This window comes from Oncorhynchus tshawytscha, linkage group LG06 (genome assembly GCF_018296145.1).
Source record: "Oncorhynchus tshawytscha isolate Ot180627B linkage group LG06, Otsh_v2.0, whole genome shotgun sequence".
NCBI classification, from domain to species: domain Eukaryota; kingdom Metazoa; phylum Chordata; class Actinopteri; order Salmoniformes; family Salmonidae; genus Oncorhynchus; species Oncorhynchus tshawytscha.
The window spans coordinates 689,294-702,733 of record NC_056434.1 but is presented as its reverse complement, the minus strand read 5'-3'; the positions used below and the strand labels follow the sequence as shown (position 1 = coordinate 702,733).

Below are 13,440 nucleotides of genomic sequence, written 5' to 3'. Positions count from 1 at the left end.
AGATATCAGGGTTGAACTTGTGCAGTCTAGATGGGGTGATATAGAGCTGATGGAGGAAATTAAACTGGATCAGTCTGTATCTGGAGTGGATGTATGTGGATGTAACACCATCCCTGCATAGCTCACTCCATAGATCCTCATCAAGATCAATACCCAGATCTTTTTCCCATCTAAGTCGGGGTTTATCTAGCCCAGGCACTGTTAGTCCTGACATAAGAGCATCGTATACACGGGAAATGGTCTTGAACAGTGGTTGGTCTGCGTGGCAGAGTTGTTCAATAGGTGACATCTTAGGTAGGTTCCATTGTCCCTTGAGAGTCACCCTAATAAAGTTTCGTAGTTGTTGGTAGCTAAAGAAGTCCCTGTTAGGCAAGTGGTATTTCTGTTTCAGCTGATCAAAAGACATAAGAACTCCCTCCTCGTAACAATGTTCCAGAAGAGTGATCCCCCCTTATCAGACCATGGTCTAAAGTTACTATTCTGGAAAAGCATAGGGATCAATCTATTGATCAGAATGTAGGACAGAATGTATGATTAAAGGGTTGTCTGTGATGGTTTTTATAGATTTTCTGTCCCATTTGTAAAACAAATCTGCCCCAGTGTCATCATTTACCTCAAGCTTTTCAATGTTCAACCATGAGGGAGAGGGACCATTGTCAAACCTCTGAGCCAGAAATGAACAGAGCTGTTTGGTTCTGGTCTCCTTTAACAGTGCTGTTTGGTTCTGGTCTCCTTTCACAGAGCTGTTTGGTTCTGGTCTCCTTTAACAGAGCTGATGGTTTCTGGTCTCCTTTAACAGAGCTGATGGTTTCTGGTCTCCTTTAACAGAGCTGTTTGGTTCTGGTCTCCTTTGACAGAGAACTGTTTGGTTCTGGTCTCCTTTAACAGAGCTGATGGTTTCTGGTCTCCTTTAACAGAGCTGATGGTTTCTGGTCTCCTTTAACAGAGCTGTTTGGTTCTGGTCTCCTTTAACAGAGCTGTTTGGTTCTGGTCTCCTTTAACAGAGCTGATGGTTTCTGGTCTCCTTTAACAGAGCTGTTTGGTTCGGGGCTCCTTTAACAGAGCTGATGGTTTCTGGTCTCCTTTAACAGAGCTGTTTGGTTCTGGTCTCCTTTAACAGAGATGTTTGGTTCTGGTCTCCTTTAACAGAGCTGTTTGGTTCTGGTCTCCTTTAACAGAGCTGTTTGGTTCTGGTCTCCTTTAACAGAGCAGTTTGGTTCTGGTCTCCTTTAACAGAGCTGATGGTTTATGGTCTCCTTTAACAGAGCTGTTTGGTTCTGGTCTCCTTTAACAGAGCTGTTTGGTTCTGGTCTCCTTTAATAGAGCTGATGGTTTCTGGTCTCCTTTAACAGAGCTGATGGTTTCTGGTCTCCTTTAACAGAGCTGATGGTTTCTGGTCTCCTTTAACAGAGCTGATGGTTTCTGGTCTCCTTTAACAGAGCTGTTTGGTTCTGGTCTCCTTTGACAGAGAACTGTTTGGTTCTGGTCTCCTTTGACAGAGAACTGTTTGGTTCTGGTCTCCTGACTATTTGGTATTTCCCATTATCGACATGCTTAGATGCTCAGGAGAAGCATGCTTGAATGTCTTTCTTCTAAAACACAAACAATTCTCAACAGTTACTGAATGAGTGGCCGTACTGGTAATACCAATGTCTATCTATAGCAGCTATTCTCAAACTGGGGTACACACAATGCCTTTGGGGGTACACCAAATAAAAATGTGATTAAATCCCATTTTCAAACAGTCCGTTTAGATTTTCCAACGGGGCAATACATTTGGGAGAGGTTTTTTTCTCGCCCGAGTAGCCTCGTTTCACTGGCAAAAATAAAAATTAAACCATCTAGTGTTCAGCGAAATAACAACACAATGTCAAATACAGGTAGCCTTGTCAAATAATGAACATCCAATCACATTAACCATTGCTCTCTTGCGGGAATTCCACTAATGGTCCGTATGTAGCCGAACGTAGCTGTTGCTCATTCCTTTTGCTCGAAAATGGATAAATGGTTAAAAAAAGTAAGGCCCGCATCCATCGAGACACATACCAGCTCTACTGGTAGTACTTCTACTACCAGCAGTCCTACACCTGCACCTGTCGATAACAAGTTGTTCTGCTTCCACGAGCACATCCAATGCTAGCCACAAATTACTATTCGACTTTCGAGTAGTAAGACATGTATAAAAGCAACAGATACCATTAATAAGAAGGGGCTAGAAGTGTCTTATATGGTGAGCTACCGAATGGCTAGGACAGGCAAGCCCCATACTATTGTGGAGGACTTCATTCATCCTGCTGCCACGGATATAGCTGGGACAATGCTGGGGGAAAAGACCAAAAAGACTATACAGACAATGCCTTCTTCAAACAACACTGTTTCACGACGCATCAGTGAAATGGCAGGAAATGTTTTGAAACAATTACTGCTTCACATACAAGCCAGTGAATTCTATACGTTACAGCTGGATGAGTCAACAGACGTGGCGGGCTTGGCACAGCTCCTGGTATATGTTCGTTACGTTTACGGGGGGTCAATTAAGGAAGGCATCCTCTTCTGCAAACCACTGGAAACCAGGACAACAGGAGAGGATATTTTTTAAAGTACTAGACAGTTTTGTGACATCAAATGGACTTTGGTGGTCAAGATGTGTTAGTATATGTACTGATGGCGCAAAAGCGACAGGGAGACATAGTGGTAACACGCGTGCAAGCAGTTGCTCCCGACGCCACTTGGGTACACTGCAGCATCCACCAAGAGGCTCTTGCTGCCAAGGGGATGCCTGACAGCTTGAAAGACGTTTTGGACACTACAGTGAAAATGGTTAACTTTGTTAAAGCAAGGCCCCTGAACTCTTGTGTATTTTCTGCACTATGCAATGATATGATTAAGAAGTTGGAGTTCTTCTTTGTCTGCATTAACAAGGACAACACACAGTTCTTTCCATCATTGTATGATTTTTGTGTGCAAATAAACTCAAGCTTACGGACAATGTCAAATGTGATAAAGCGAAGCACCTAAGCAAGTTGGGTGCGCAATTACGCAGGTGCTTTCCCGAAACGGAAGACACAAACAACTGTATTCGTTATCTCTTTCATGCCCTGCCTCCAGTCCACTTACCGATATCTGAACAAGAGAGCCTCATCGAAATTGCAACAAGCAGTTCTGTGAAAATTGAATTTATTCAGAAGCCACTGCCAGATTTCTGGATTGGACTGTGCTCAGAGTATCCTCTTGGCAAATCGCGATGTTAAGACACTGAATACATTTGCAACCATGTACCTATGTGAGAGTGGATTCTCAGCCCTCACTGGCATGAAAACTAAATACAGGCACAGACTGTGTGTGGAAAATGATTTAAGACTGAGACTCTCTCCAATACAACCCAACATTGCAGAGCTATGTGCATCCTTTCAAGCACACCCTTCTCATTAACCTGTGGTGAGTTATTCACCATTTTTTGATGAACAACTAATGTTTTATATGTAAGATGTTTTTATTTTTTTACCTTTATTGAACTAGGCAAGTCAGTTAAGAACAAATTCTTATTTTCAATGACAGCCTAGAAACAATGGGTTAACTGCCTGTTAACCCACAATCCCCTTGTCAGCTCGGGGATTTGAACTTGAAACCTTTCGGTTATTAGTCCAACACTCTAACCACTAGGCTTTACCCTGCCGCAACATTATTGTCATGCCCTGAGTGTAGATTTTTATTTTATTTAACTAGGCAAGTAAGTTAAGAACAAATTCTTATTTTCAATGACGGCCTAGGAACAGTGGGTTAACTGCCTGTTCAGGGGCAGAACGACAGATTTGTACCTTGTCAGCTCAGGGATTCGAACTTGCAACCTTTCGGTTACTAGTCCAACGCTCTAACCACTAGGCTACCCTGCCGATTGCTTTGTATGTTTCTATTTTTTGTTTGGTCAGGGTGTGATGTGGGTGGGCATTCTGTTTGTATGTCTAGGTTTTGTATTTCTATGTTTTGGCCGGGTATGGTTGTCAATCAGGAACAGCTGTCTTTCGTTGTCTCTGATTGAGAACCATATTTAGGTAGCCTGTTTTCCCACTGTTAGTTGTGGCTGGTTATTTTCTGTTTAGTGTTTGTTGCACCTTTCAGAACTGTTTCGGCTATTCTTTTTGTTAGTTTGTATTCAGTGTTCAGTCAGAATAAATAATATGAACATGTACCACGCTGCACCTTGGTCTTCACCTTCTTCTAATGAAAGTTGTTACAATTCTTGATTATTATTATTTGTGCCCTGGTCCTATAAGAGCTCTTTGTTCCTACGAGCCGGGTTGTGACAAAAACTCACAATCATTCTTATGTTTAATAAATGTATCGTATAGTGTGTGTGTGGCAGGCTTACAATGATGGTGAAAAAACAACATTTGAGAGTGCGACCCTGGTGCTAGAGGGGGTACACAGCTGGAGGTTGAATGTTTGAAGGGGTACGGGATTATAAAAAGTTTGAACCACTATCACCACATTTCTTGTTGCCCAATCTAAGAATAAGATACTTTTCTCATCACCAGATGACTGTCCGTCCCCTCTCTCTGTGTTCCAGGTATTCCAGTGAAGGATTATGGGTAGTTTTAAGGGCCATGCATTGCCGGGTAGTTTCTTCCTGATTGCGGGTCTGTGGTGGGCAGGAAAGTACTCTCTATGGTACGCCACCCTCAGGAACAAGAGTCTGGGCTCCACCTCCACCCGCCTGGCCAGCCGATCCACACAGCGCCGCCTGGAAGTCATCGAGGGATCAGTCACCCTCTTCTTCTCTGTGGTTGGTGAGCATCAACACCCTGAGCATCCACATTATATGTTTTTTTAATCACTTTGATGCAATTTTCACAACACTTAGTACAAAACTCAAAACAGATCATCAAAAAGGCACATTTTTTCCCCCTTTTTTCGGGATTTCCAATTGGTAGTTCTGATCTGGTCTCTTCTCTGCAATTCCCCTGCGGACTCAGGAGAGGTGAAAGTCGAGGGCCATGCATCCTCCGAAACACGACCCTGCCTAGCCACACTGCTTCTTGACACACTGTTCGCTTAACACGGAAGCCAGCCACACCAATGTATTATATTTTTCTTTTCTATATTGAATACATAATTTAAACATTCACAGTGTAGGTTGGAAAAAGTGTGTGAACCCCTAGGCTAATGACTTCTCCAAAAGCTAATTGGAGTCAGGAGTCAGCTAACCTGGAGTCCAATCAATGAGATTGGAGATGTTGGTTAGAGTGGCCTTGCCCTATAAAAAACACTCACAAAATGTGAGTTTCCTAGTCACAAGAAGCATTGCCTGATGTGTACCATGCCTTGAACAAAAGAGATATCAGAAGCCCGAAGATTAAGAATTGTTGACTTGCATAAAGCTGGAAAGGGTTACAAAAGTATCTCTAAAAGCTTTGATGTTCATCAGTCCACGGTAAGACAAATTGTCTATAAATGGAGAAAGTTCAGCACTGTTGCTACTCTTGCTACTCTATGAGTGGCCGTCCTGCAAAGATGACTGCAAGAGCACAGCGCAGAATGCTCAATGAGGTTAAGAAGAATCCTAGAGTGCCAGCTAAAGACTTACAGAAATCTCTGGAACATGGTAACATCTCTGTTGACAAGTCTACGATGCATAAAACACGAAACAAGCATGGCGTTCATGGGAGGACACCATGGAAGAAGCCACGGCTGTCCCCAAAAAAATAATTTCTGCACCTCTGAAGTTTGCAAAAGTGCACCTGGATATTCTACAGCGCTACTGATAAAATAGTATGTGGACACACAACAGTATGTGTGGAGAGCACACCAATTTCGAAACCTCATCCCAACTGTAAAGTATGGTGGAGGGGGCATCATGGTTTGGGTCTGATTTGCTGCCTCAGGATAGCTTGCTTTCATCGATGGAAAAATGAATTCCCAAGTTTATCAACAACTGTTGGCGCAATTATTAGAAAATGGAAGAAGTTCAAGATGATGGTCAATCACCCTCGGTCTGGGGCTCCATGCAAGATCACAACTCGTGGGGCATCAATGATCATGAGGAAGGTGAGGGATCAGCCCAGAACTACACAGCAGGACCTGGTCAATGACCTGAAGAGAGCTGGGACCACAGTCTCAAAGAAAACCATTAGTAACACACTACTCCGTCATGGATTAAAATCCTGCAGCGCACGCAAGTTCCCCCTGCTCAAGCCAGCGCATGTCCAGGCCCGTCTGAAGTTTGCCAAAGACATCTGGGTGATCCAGAGGAGGAATGGGAGAAGGTAATGTAACTCCACTCGCCGTGTTTGGAGGAAGAAGAAGGATGAGTACCACCCCAAGAACATCATCCCAACTGTGAAGCATGGAGGTGGAAACATAATTCGTTGGGGATGCTTTTCTGCAAAGGGGACAGGACGACTGCACCGTATTGAGGGCAGGATGGATGGGGCCATGTATCGCGAGATCTTGGCCAAAAACCTCCTTCCTTCAGTAAGAGCATTGAAGATGGGTCGTGGCTGGGTCTTCCAGCATGACAACGACCCGAAACACACAGCCAGGGCAACTAAGGAGTGGCTCCGTAAGAAGCATCTCAAGGTCCTGGAGTGGCCTAGCCAGTCTCCAGACCTGAACCCAATAGAACATCTTTGGAGGGAGCTGAAAGTCCGTATTGCCCAGCGACAGCCCCGAAACCTGAAGGATCTGGAGAAGGTCTGTATGGAGGAGTGGGCCAAAATCCCTGCTGCAGTATGTGCAAACCTGGTCATGAACTACAGGAAACATGATCTCTGTAATTGCAAACAAAGGTTACTGTACCAAATATTAAGTTCTGCTTTTCTGATGTATCAAATACTTATGTCATGCAACAAAATGCAAATGAATTAGTTAAAAATCATAATTTTTGTCTTAGATTCTGTCTCACACAGTTGAAGTGTACCTATGATAACAATTACAGGCCTCTACATGCTTTGTAAGTAGGAAAACCTGCAAAGTCTGCAGTGTATCAAATACTTGTTCTCCCCACTGTATATGGCGTCAAATCAAATTGTATTGGTCGCATACACATAAACTCAGCAAAAAAAGAAACGTCCCCTTTTCAGGACCCTGTCTTTCAAAGATAATTTGTAAAAATCCAAATAACTTCACAGATCTTCATTGTAAAGGGTTTAAACACTGTTTCCCATGCTTGTTCAATTAACCATAAACAATTAATGAACATGCACCTGTGGAACTGTCGATAAGACACGTATCAGCTTCCAGAAGGTAGGTATTTAAGGTCACAGTTATGAAAACCTGGGACACTAAAGAGGCATTTCTACTGACTCCGAAAAGCACCAATAGAAAGATGCCCAGGATCCCTGCTCATCTGCGTGAACGTGCCTTAGGCTGCAAGGAGGCATGAGGACTGCAGATGTAGCCAGGGCAATAAATTGCAACGTCCGTACTGTGAGACGCCTAAGACAGCGCTACAGGGAGACAGGATGGACAGCTGATCATCCTCGCAGTGGCAGACCACGTGTAACAACATCTGCATAGGATCGATACATCCGAACATTACACCTGCGGGACAGGTACAGGATGGCAACAACAACTACCGAGTTACACCAGGAATCCCTCCATCTGTGCTCAAACTGTACGCAATAGGCTGAGAGAGGCTGGACTGAGAGCTTGTAGACCTGTTGTAAGGTCACCGGCAACAGCGTCGCCTATGGGCACAAACCCACCATCGGTGGACCAAACAGGACTGGCAAAAAGTGCTCTTCACTCCAGGGTTGATGGTCGGATTCACATTTATCATCGAAGGAATGAGCGTTACACCGAGGTGTCTGATTAGACTGTAAACTCTCCTTCCAGCCTCACATTAAGCATCTCCAATTCAAAATTAAATCTAGAATCGGCTTCCTATTTCGCAAAAAAGAATCCTTCACTCATGCTGCCAAACATACCCTTGTAAAACTGACTATCCTACCGATCCTTGACTTCGGCGATGTCATTTATAAAATAGCCTCCAACACTACTCAGCAAATTGGATGCAGTCTATTACAGTGCCATCCGTTTTGTCACCAAAGCCCCATATACTACCCACCACTGCGACCTGTATGCTCTCGTTGGCTGGCCCTCACTTCATATTCGTCGCCAAACCCACTGGCTCCAGGTCATCTACAAGTCTTTGTTAGGTAAAGCACCGCCTTATCTCAGCTCACTGGTCACCATAGCAGCACCCACCCGTAGCACGCGCTCCAGCAGGTATATTTCACTGGTCACCCCCAAAGCCTATTCCTTCATTGGCCGCCTCTCCTTCCAGTTCTCTGCTGCCAATGACTGGAACGAATTGCAAAAATCACTGAAGTTGGAGACTCATATCTCCATCACTAACTTTAAGCATCAACTGTCGGAGCAGCTCACAGATCAATGCACCTGTACATAGCCCATCTGTAAATAGCCCATCCAACTACCTCATCCCCATATTGTTATTTTTTTGCTCCTTTGCACCCTAGTATCTCTACTTGCACATTCATCTTCTGCACATCTATCACTCCAGTGTTTAATTGCTAAATTGTAATTACTTCACCACTAAGGCATATGTATTGCCTTACCTCCCTAATCTTACCTCATCTGCACACACTATATATAGATTTTTTTCTATTGTGTTATTGACTGTATGCTTGTTTATTCCATGTGTAACTCTGTGTTGTTGTTTGTGTCGCACTACTTTGCTTTATCTTGGCCAGGTCACAGTTGTAAAGGAGAACTTGTTCTCAACCTGGTTAAATAAAGTTGAGAAAAAGAACAAAATGGCCTACATGTGATGTGAATTGAGGGCCACCGTCGGAGACGATATCCTCTGGAAGGCCATAGTGCCGGAAGACCAGCTGGAACATTGCCTCAGTGATCTGGAAAGCGGTAGGGAGACCAGAGAGAGGGATAAAATGGGAGGATTTAAAGAATATGTCCACAACAAGCATAATAGTGGTGAAACCATCAGACGGCGGGAGATCAGTACCAAAATCCATGGACAGATGGGACCAAGGCCGCTGAGGCACAGGAAGAGGATGTGTTTTCCTGCTGGAGCATGCCGGGGATGTTTTTTTTGTGCACATACGGAGCATGAATTGACATAGCAGGCGACATCCTGTGCCAAGGTGGGCCACCAGTACTTTGCAGAGATTAACTGAATGGTGCGGGTGATACCTGTGTCCAGCGGCGAGGGATGTGTGTGCCCAGGTCAACAGCCGATCCCTCACTCCCGTGGGGACGTAGATGCGCTCAGGAGGGCAGGTAGCAGGTGCGGGTTCCCGCTCCAGAGGCTGGCCAACATCCTCATCTACGTCCCAAAACATGGGGCCAACGATACTGTAGGACGGAATGATGGGCTGGAGGGTACCTACAGGACTCTCAGCCGATGTGGAACCACAAGGTAAGGGAAAGCAGGTCTTCCATCATCCTGGTGCCCAGGCTGTGATTTTCATCCTCGACCAGGGTATTGGTGGGGTTATGACGTTGGAGCCATGGGAGGCAGAGGATGACTTTGTGAACGGGTGTAGTGATGATGAGGAAGGGAAGGCTTTCTTGGTGCAAGGGCCCCATGGTGAGAGTGAGGGTGAGTTGGGCTGTGATGTGTGTGATAGTGCTGGATCCCATTGGTCGATTATCCAGGGCTTGGACTGGAAAAGGAGTGGAAAGCTGGTATGAAGTGATGTTCAGGGAGGAGACGGGGTCAATGAAATTCCCTGTGGCACTGGAGTCCACTAGAGCTGTAGAGACAACACATGAGGGACAGCCAGCCAGTGAAGGGAACCAGGAAGGGTTTGTCGGAAAACGATGATGAAGGAATACTCACGACTATCCTGGGAGACGGATGATCACGGGGCAATCCCATTGCCCCAGACGACACAGGACACAGCTGGAGCCGCATCTGACCGCAATAGGAACACAGCCCCAGCTGTCTCTGGTGACGATGCTCTGCCGCAGAGAAGTGTATGACCCCTATCTCCATGGGTTCAGGCTCGCCTTGAGACGGCCAAAGGTGGAGGACGAGGGACGAAGGAGTTGCCGGCGCTCCTAAAGTAGGTTGCCTTGACGGGTGGCCATTGCGAAGAGTGCATCCAAGGAAAGGTTGCTGTCCCTGTATGCCAACTCTGTCTGGACCTCCACACGCAGTCCCCTATGAAATAGGGTGCAGAGCACCGGTTGGTTCCATCTGTTGGAGGCTGCCACGGTCCGGAAGGTGAGGGTGTACTCTGCAGCAGTCTGGGCACCCTGCCGGAGTTGGAATATTCGCTGACCTGCTACTCTGCTGGGACGACTCGAGGTAAAAGGCCCTCCACTTGTTGTAGGTGACTCCTCTCGGTGGTGTCAAGGCGGTGGAGAACGCAGAGTACCATCCATAGCCGCACCCAGTTGCGCCAGCTGATCGGGATGTTGACAGAGTAGGTGTCCCTGTTCACCGACCGTCTGGGAGATGTCTTTATCTTCTGCTGCTTCCATAATTCGTGAGGCAGTATTCTGTCACGTATATGCCATGAGTCAGGAAGCAGATGCAGAAGGTGAGTTTAATAATGAAGAATGCAGATTAAAAAACATGAGAAAAGTACAGAACGTGAATGAAAACAAACCAATAATGCCTGATGACTGAGGCTACTGAAGGCTAATAAAGGGAAGGTAATCAAGGTGATGATGAAGTCCAGGTGTGTGTAATGATGGACCGGTGGTTAGTAAACCAGTGACCAGTGACAGGGGGAGCGGCGTGACAGTATCTTACATTTTTTGCTATTGGATTAACTGGTTGTTAAAATAACTACATTGAGAAGATATCATTATGTTGTGTTTTGGTGATTAAACCCAATGTTTCACAGTAAAGATTTTGGATCAATGGTTGTGTGGTGAAAGATATCTACAAAACAAAATGAATGCACAATGAAAGGTTTTGAATGTGCTGTCTGGCTGCTTTACGAGTGTTACCAGTTTGGAGCTTTGTACTAAGAGTTTTGAAAATTCACCATATACTAGCTGGTACTGTCTGTAGTTAAACAACACTGAGGATGAGCAGACAAACTGGGAGTGTTAGGATGTTTTGAAATTATCATTTTAGGATGAGACATTGTTGCTGGACTGTTGATGGTAATTTATGGCAGAGGGAGTCTATGATTAGAAGTTTCCCTCTGCCATAAATGAGACGTTTCTAAAAGACCAAGGATCTTTTCTCTGAGACGTTTAATAGAATCCTGACGTTCTGTTTTTCAGGGATGCTGGCGGAGCAGTTTGTAGCAGACGGACCACGGCTGCACCTGTATGACTACAGCGAGCATCACTGGGACAGACTCCATAACTGGCAGCACTCCACCATGTACCTCTTCTTTGGCTTGGCTGGAGCCATGTCTCTGATTGTACACACCACCGACGCTGCTCCACTGGCCCTCGACAGACTAATGCTGGCCATCGCCTTCTTCATAGAAGGTAATAGGTCTGGGCAGGCGGGGGATATGGAGATGTCCTGAGGTAATAGGCTTTGGTAATTAGTTAGCTAGCTCACATGCAGTGTTACAGCCATAGAAATCGAATCACCATTAGAAATGGACATCTCTATTCAAGTTAATGGGGCTGTAATGCGTGGACCGGCGCACCAACGCACTACTGATGTTTATTCTGTGTTTCCCAGGGTTCCTTTTCCTGTACCACCTCCACGGCAGAGCCATGCTAGATGTCCATGTTCACCAGCTGCTGCTGTTCTGTGTGTTTGGAGAGGCCATGGTGTCCTTTCTGGAGGTGTTCCACAGAGGAAACATGCTGCTGGAGCTTCTGAGAGCATCACTCACCATCCTGCAGGGGAGCTGGTTCTGGCAGGTCAGTCATTGAGTCATTGTCTGTCTCTCTAGGGGGGGGGTTAGGGAGCTGGTTCTGGCAGGTCAGTCATTGAGTCATTGTCTGTCTCTCTAGAGAGGGGGGGTTAGGGAGCTAGCTAGATATTTTTTGTTGTTGTTGATAGATTTCACCTTTTTAAGTTGAGAACAAGTTCTCATTTACAACTGCGACCTGCTCAAGATAACGCAAAGCAGTTTGACACATACAACAACAGAGTTACACATGGAGTAAAACAAACATACAGTCAATAATACAGTAGAAAATAAGTCTATATACAATGTGAGCAAATGAGGTGAGATAAGGGAGGTAAAGGCAAAAAAAGGCCATGGTGGCAAAGTAAATACAATATAGAAAGTAAAACACTGGAATGGTAGATTTGCAGTGAAAGAATGTGCAAAGTAGAAATAAACATAATGGGGTGCAAAGGAGCAAAATAAATAAATAAATACAGTAGGGGAGGAGGTAGTTGTTTGGGCTAAATTATAGTGGGCTATGTATAGGTGCAGTAATCTGTGAGCTGCTCTGACAGCTGGTGTTTAAAGCTAGTGAGAGAGATAAGTGTTTCCAGTTTCAGAGATTTGTGTAGTTCGTTCCAGTCATTGGCAGCAGAGAACTGGAAGGAGAGGCGGCCAAAGGAAGAATTGGTTTTGGGGGTGACCAGAGAGATATACCTGCTCGAACGCGTGCTTCAGGTGTGTGCTGCTGTGGTGACCAGCGAGCTGAGATAAGGGGGGACTTTACCTAGCAGGGTGTTGTAGATGACCTGGAGCCAGTGGGTTTGGCGACGAGTATGAAGCGAGGGCCAGCCAACGAGAACGTACAGGTCGCAGTGGTGGGTAGTGTATGGGGCTTTGGTGACAAAACGGATGGTGTTGTGATAGACTGCATCCAATTTATTAAGTAGGGTATTGGAGGCTATTTTGTAAATGACATCGCCGAAGTCGAGGATCGGTAGGATGGTCAGTTTTACAAGGGTATGTTTGGCAGCATGAGTGAAGGATGCTTTGTTGCGAAATAGGACGCCGATTCTAGATTTAACTTTGGATTGGAGATGTTTGATGTGAGTCTGGAAGGAGAGTTTACAGTCTAACCTGACACCTAGGTATTTGTAGTTGTCCACATATTCTAAGTCAGAACCGTCCAGAGTAGTGATGCTGGATGGGCGGGCAGGTGCAGGCAGCGATCGGTTGAAGAAAATATACAAAAATATATATATAAGGAAGAGGATGCCAATTGGGATGCACAGACTATTTCTCTCTCGTGTGTGTGTGTTCGTGTATGTATTTGATACAGAGTTGTAGAGTAGAGGACTAGTTGATAAAGGACCATAAGCTCTAATCAAACACTCTATAACAGCATTCTGATGTTAAAGTCCCTAATTCATTGTGTTTGTCACAGCTAGCATCATCTCATCCCCCCTTCAGGTTATGGACACTGTACTGTATATGTTGTGGGGACACATGATTCCAATGTCTATTTAGTAGAGCACAAATTGATCTCCTGAACACTAAACCTGGGTAGATAGGCCTACTTCCACTAAACCTGGGTAGATAGGCCTACTTCCACTAAACCTGGGTAGATAGGCCTACTTCCACTAAA

At 45.2% G+C, this 13,440-nt stretch overlaps 1 protein-coding gene across 1 annotated transcript in view; it reads left to right on the top strand.

Annotated features, from left to right (window-relative positions):
- Positions 1–13,440, top strand: part of tmem45a (transmembrane protein 45a) — a 44,872-nt gene that overhangs the window by 18,174 nt on the left and 13,258 nt on the right. The window contains exons 2-4 of the mRNA XM_024416621.2: positions 4,568–4,787; positions 11,224–11,436; positions 11,639–11,823. Of these exons, the coding sequence (XP_024272389.1) occupies positions 4,586–4,787; positions 11,224–11,436; positions 11,639–11,823 (600 nt within the window). The 5' untranslated portion in view covers positions 4,568–4,585. The remainder of the gene's footprint in view (positions 1–4,567; positions 4,788–11,223; positions 11,437–11,638; positions 11,824–13,440) is intronic.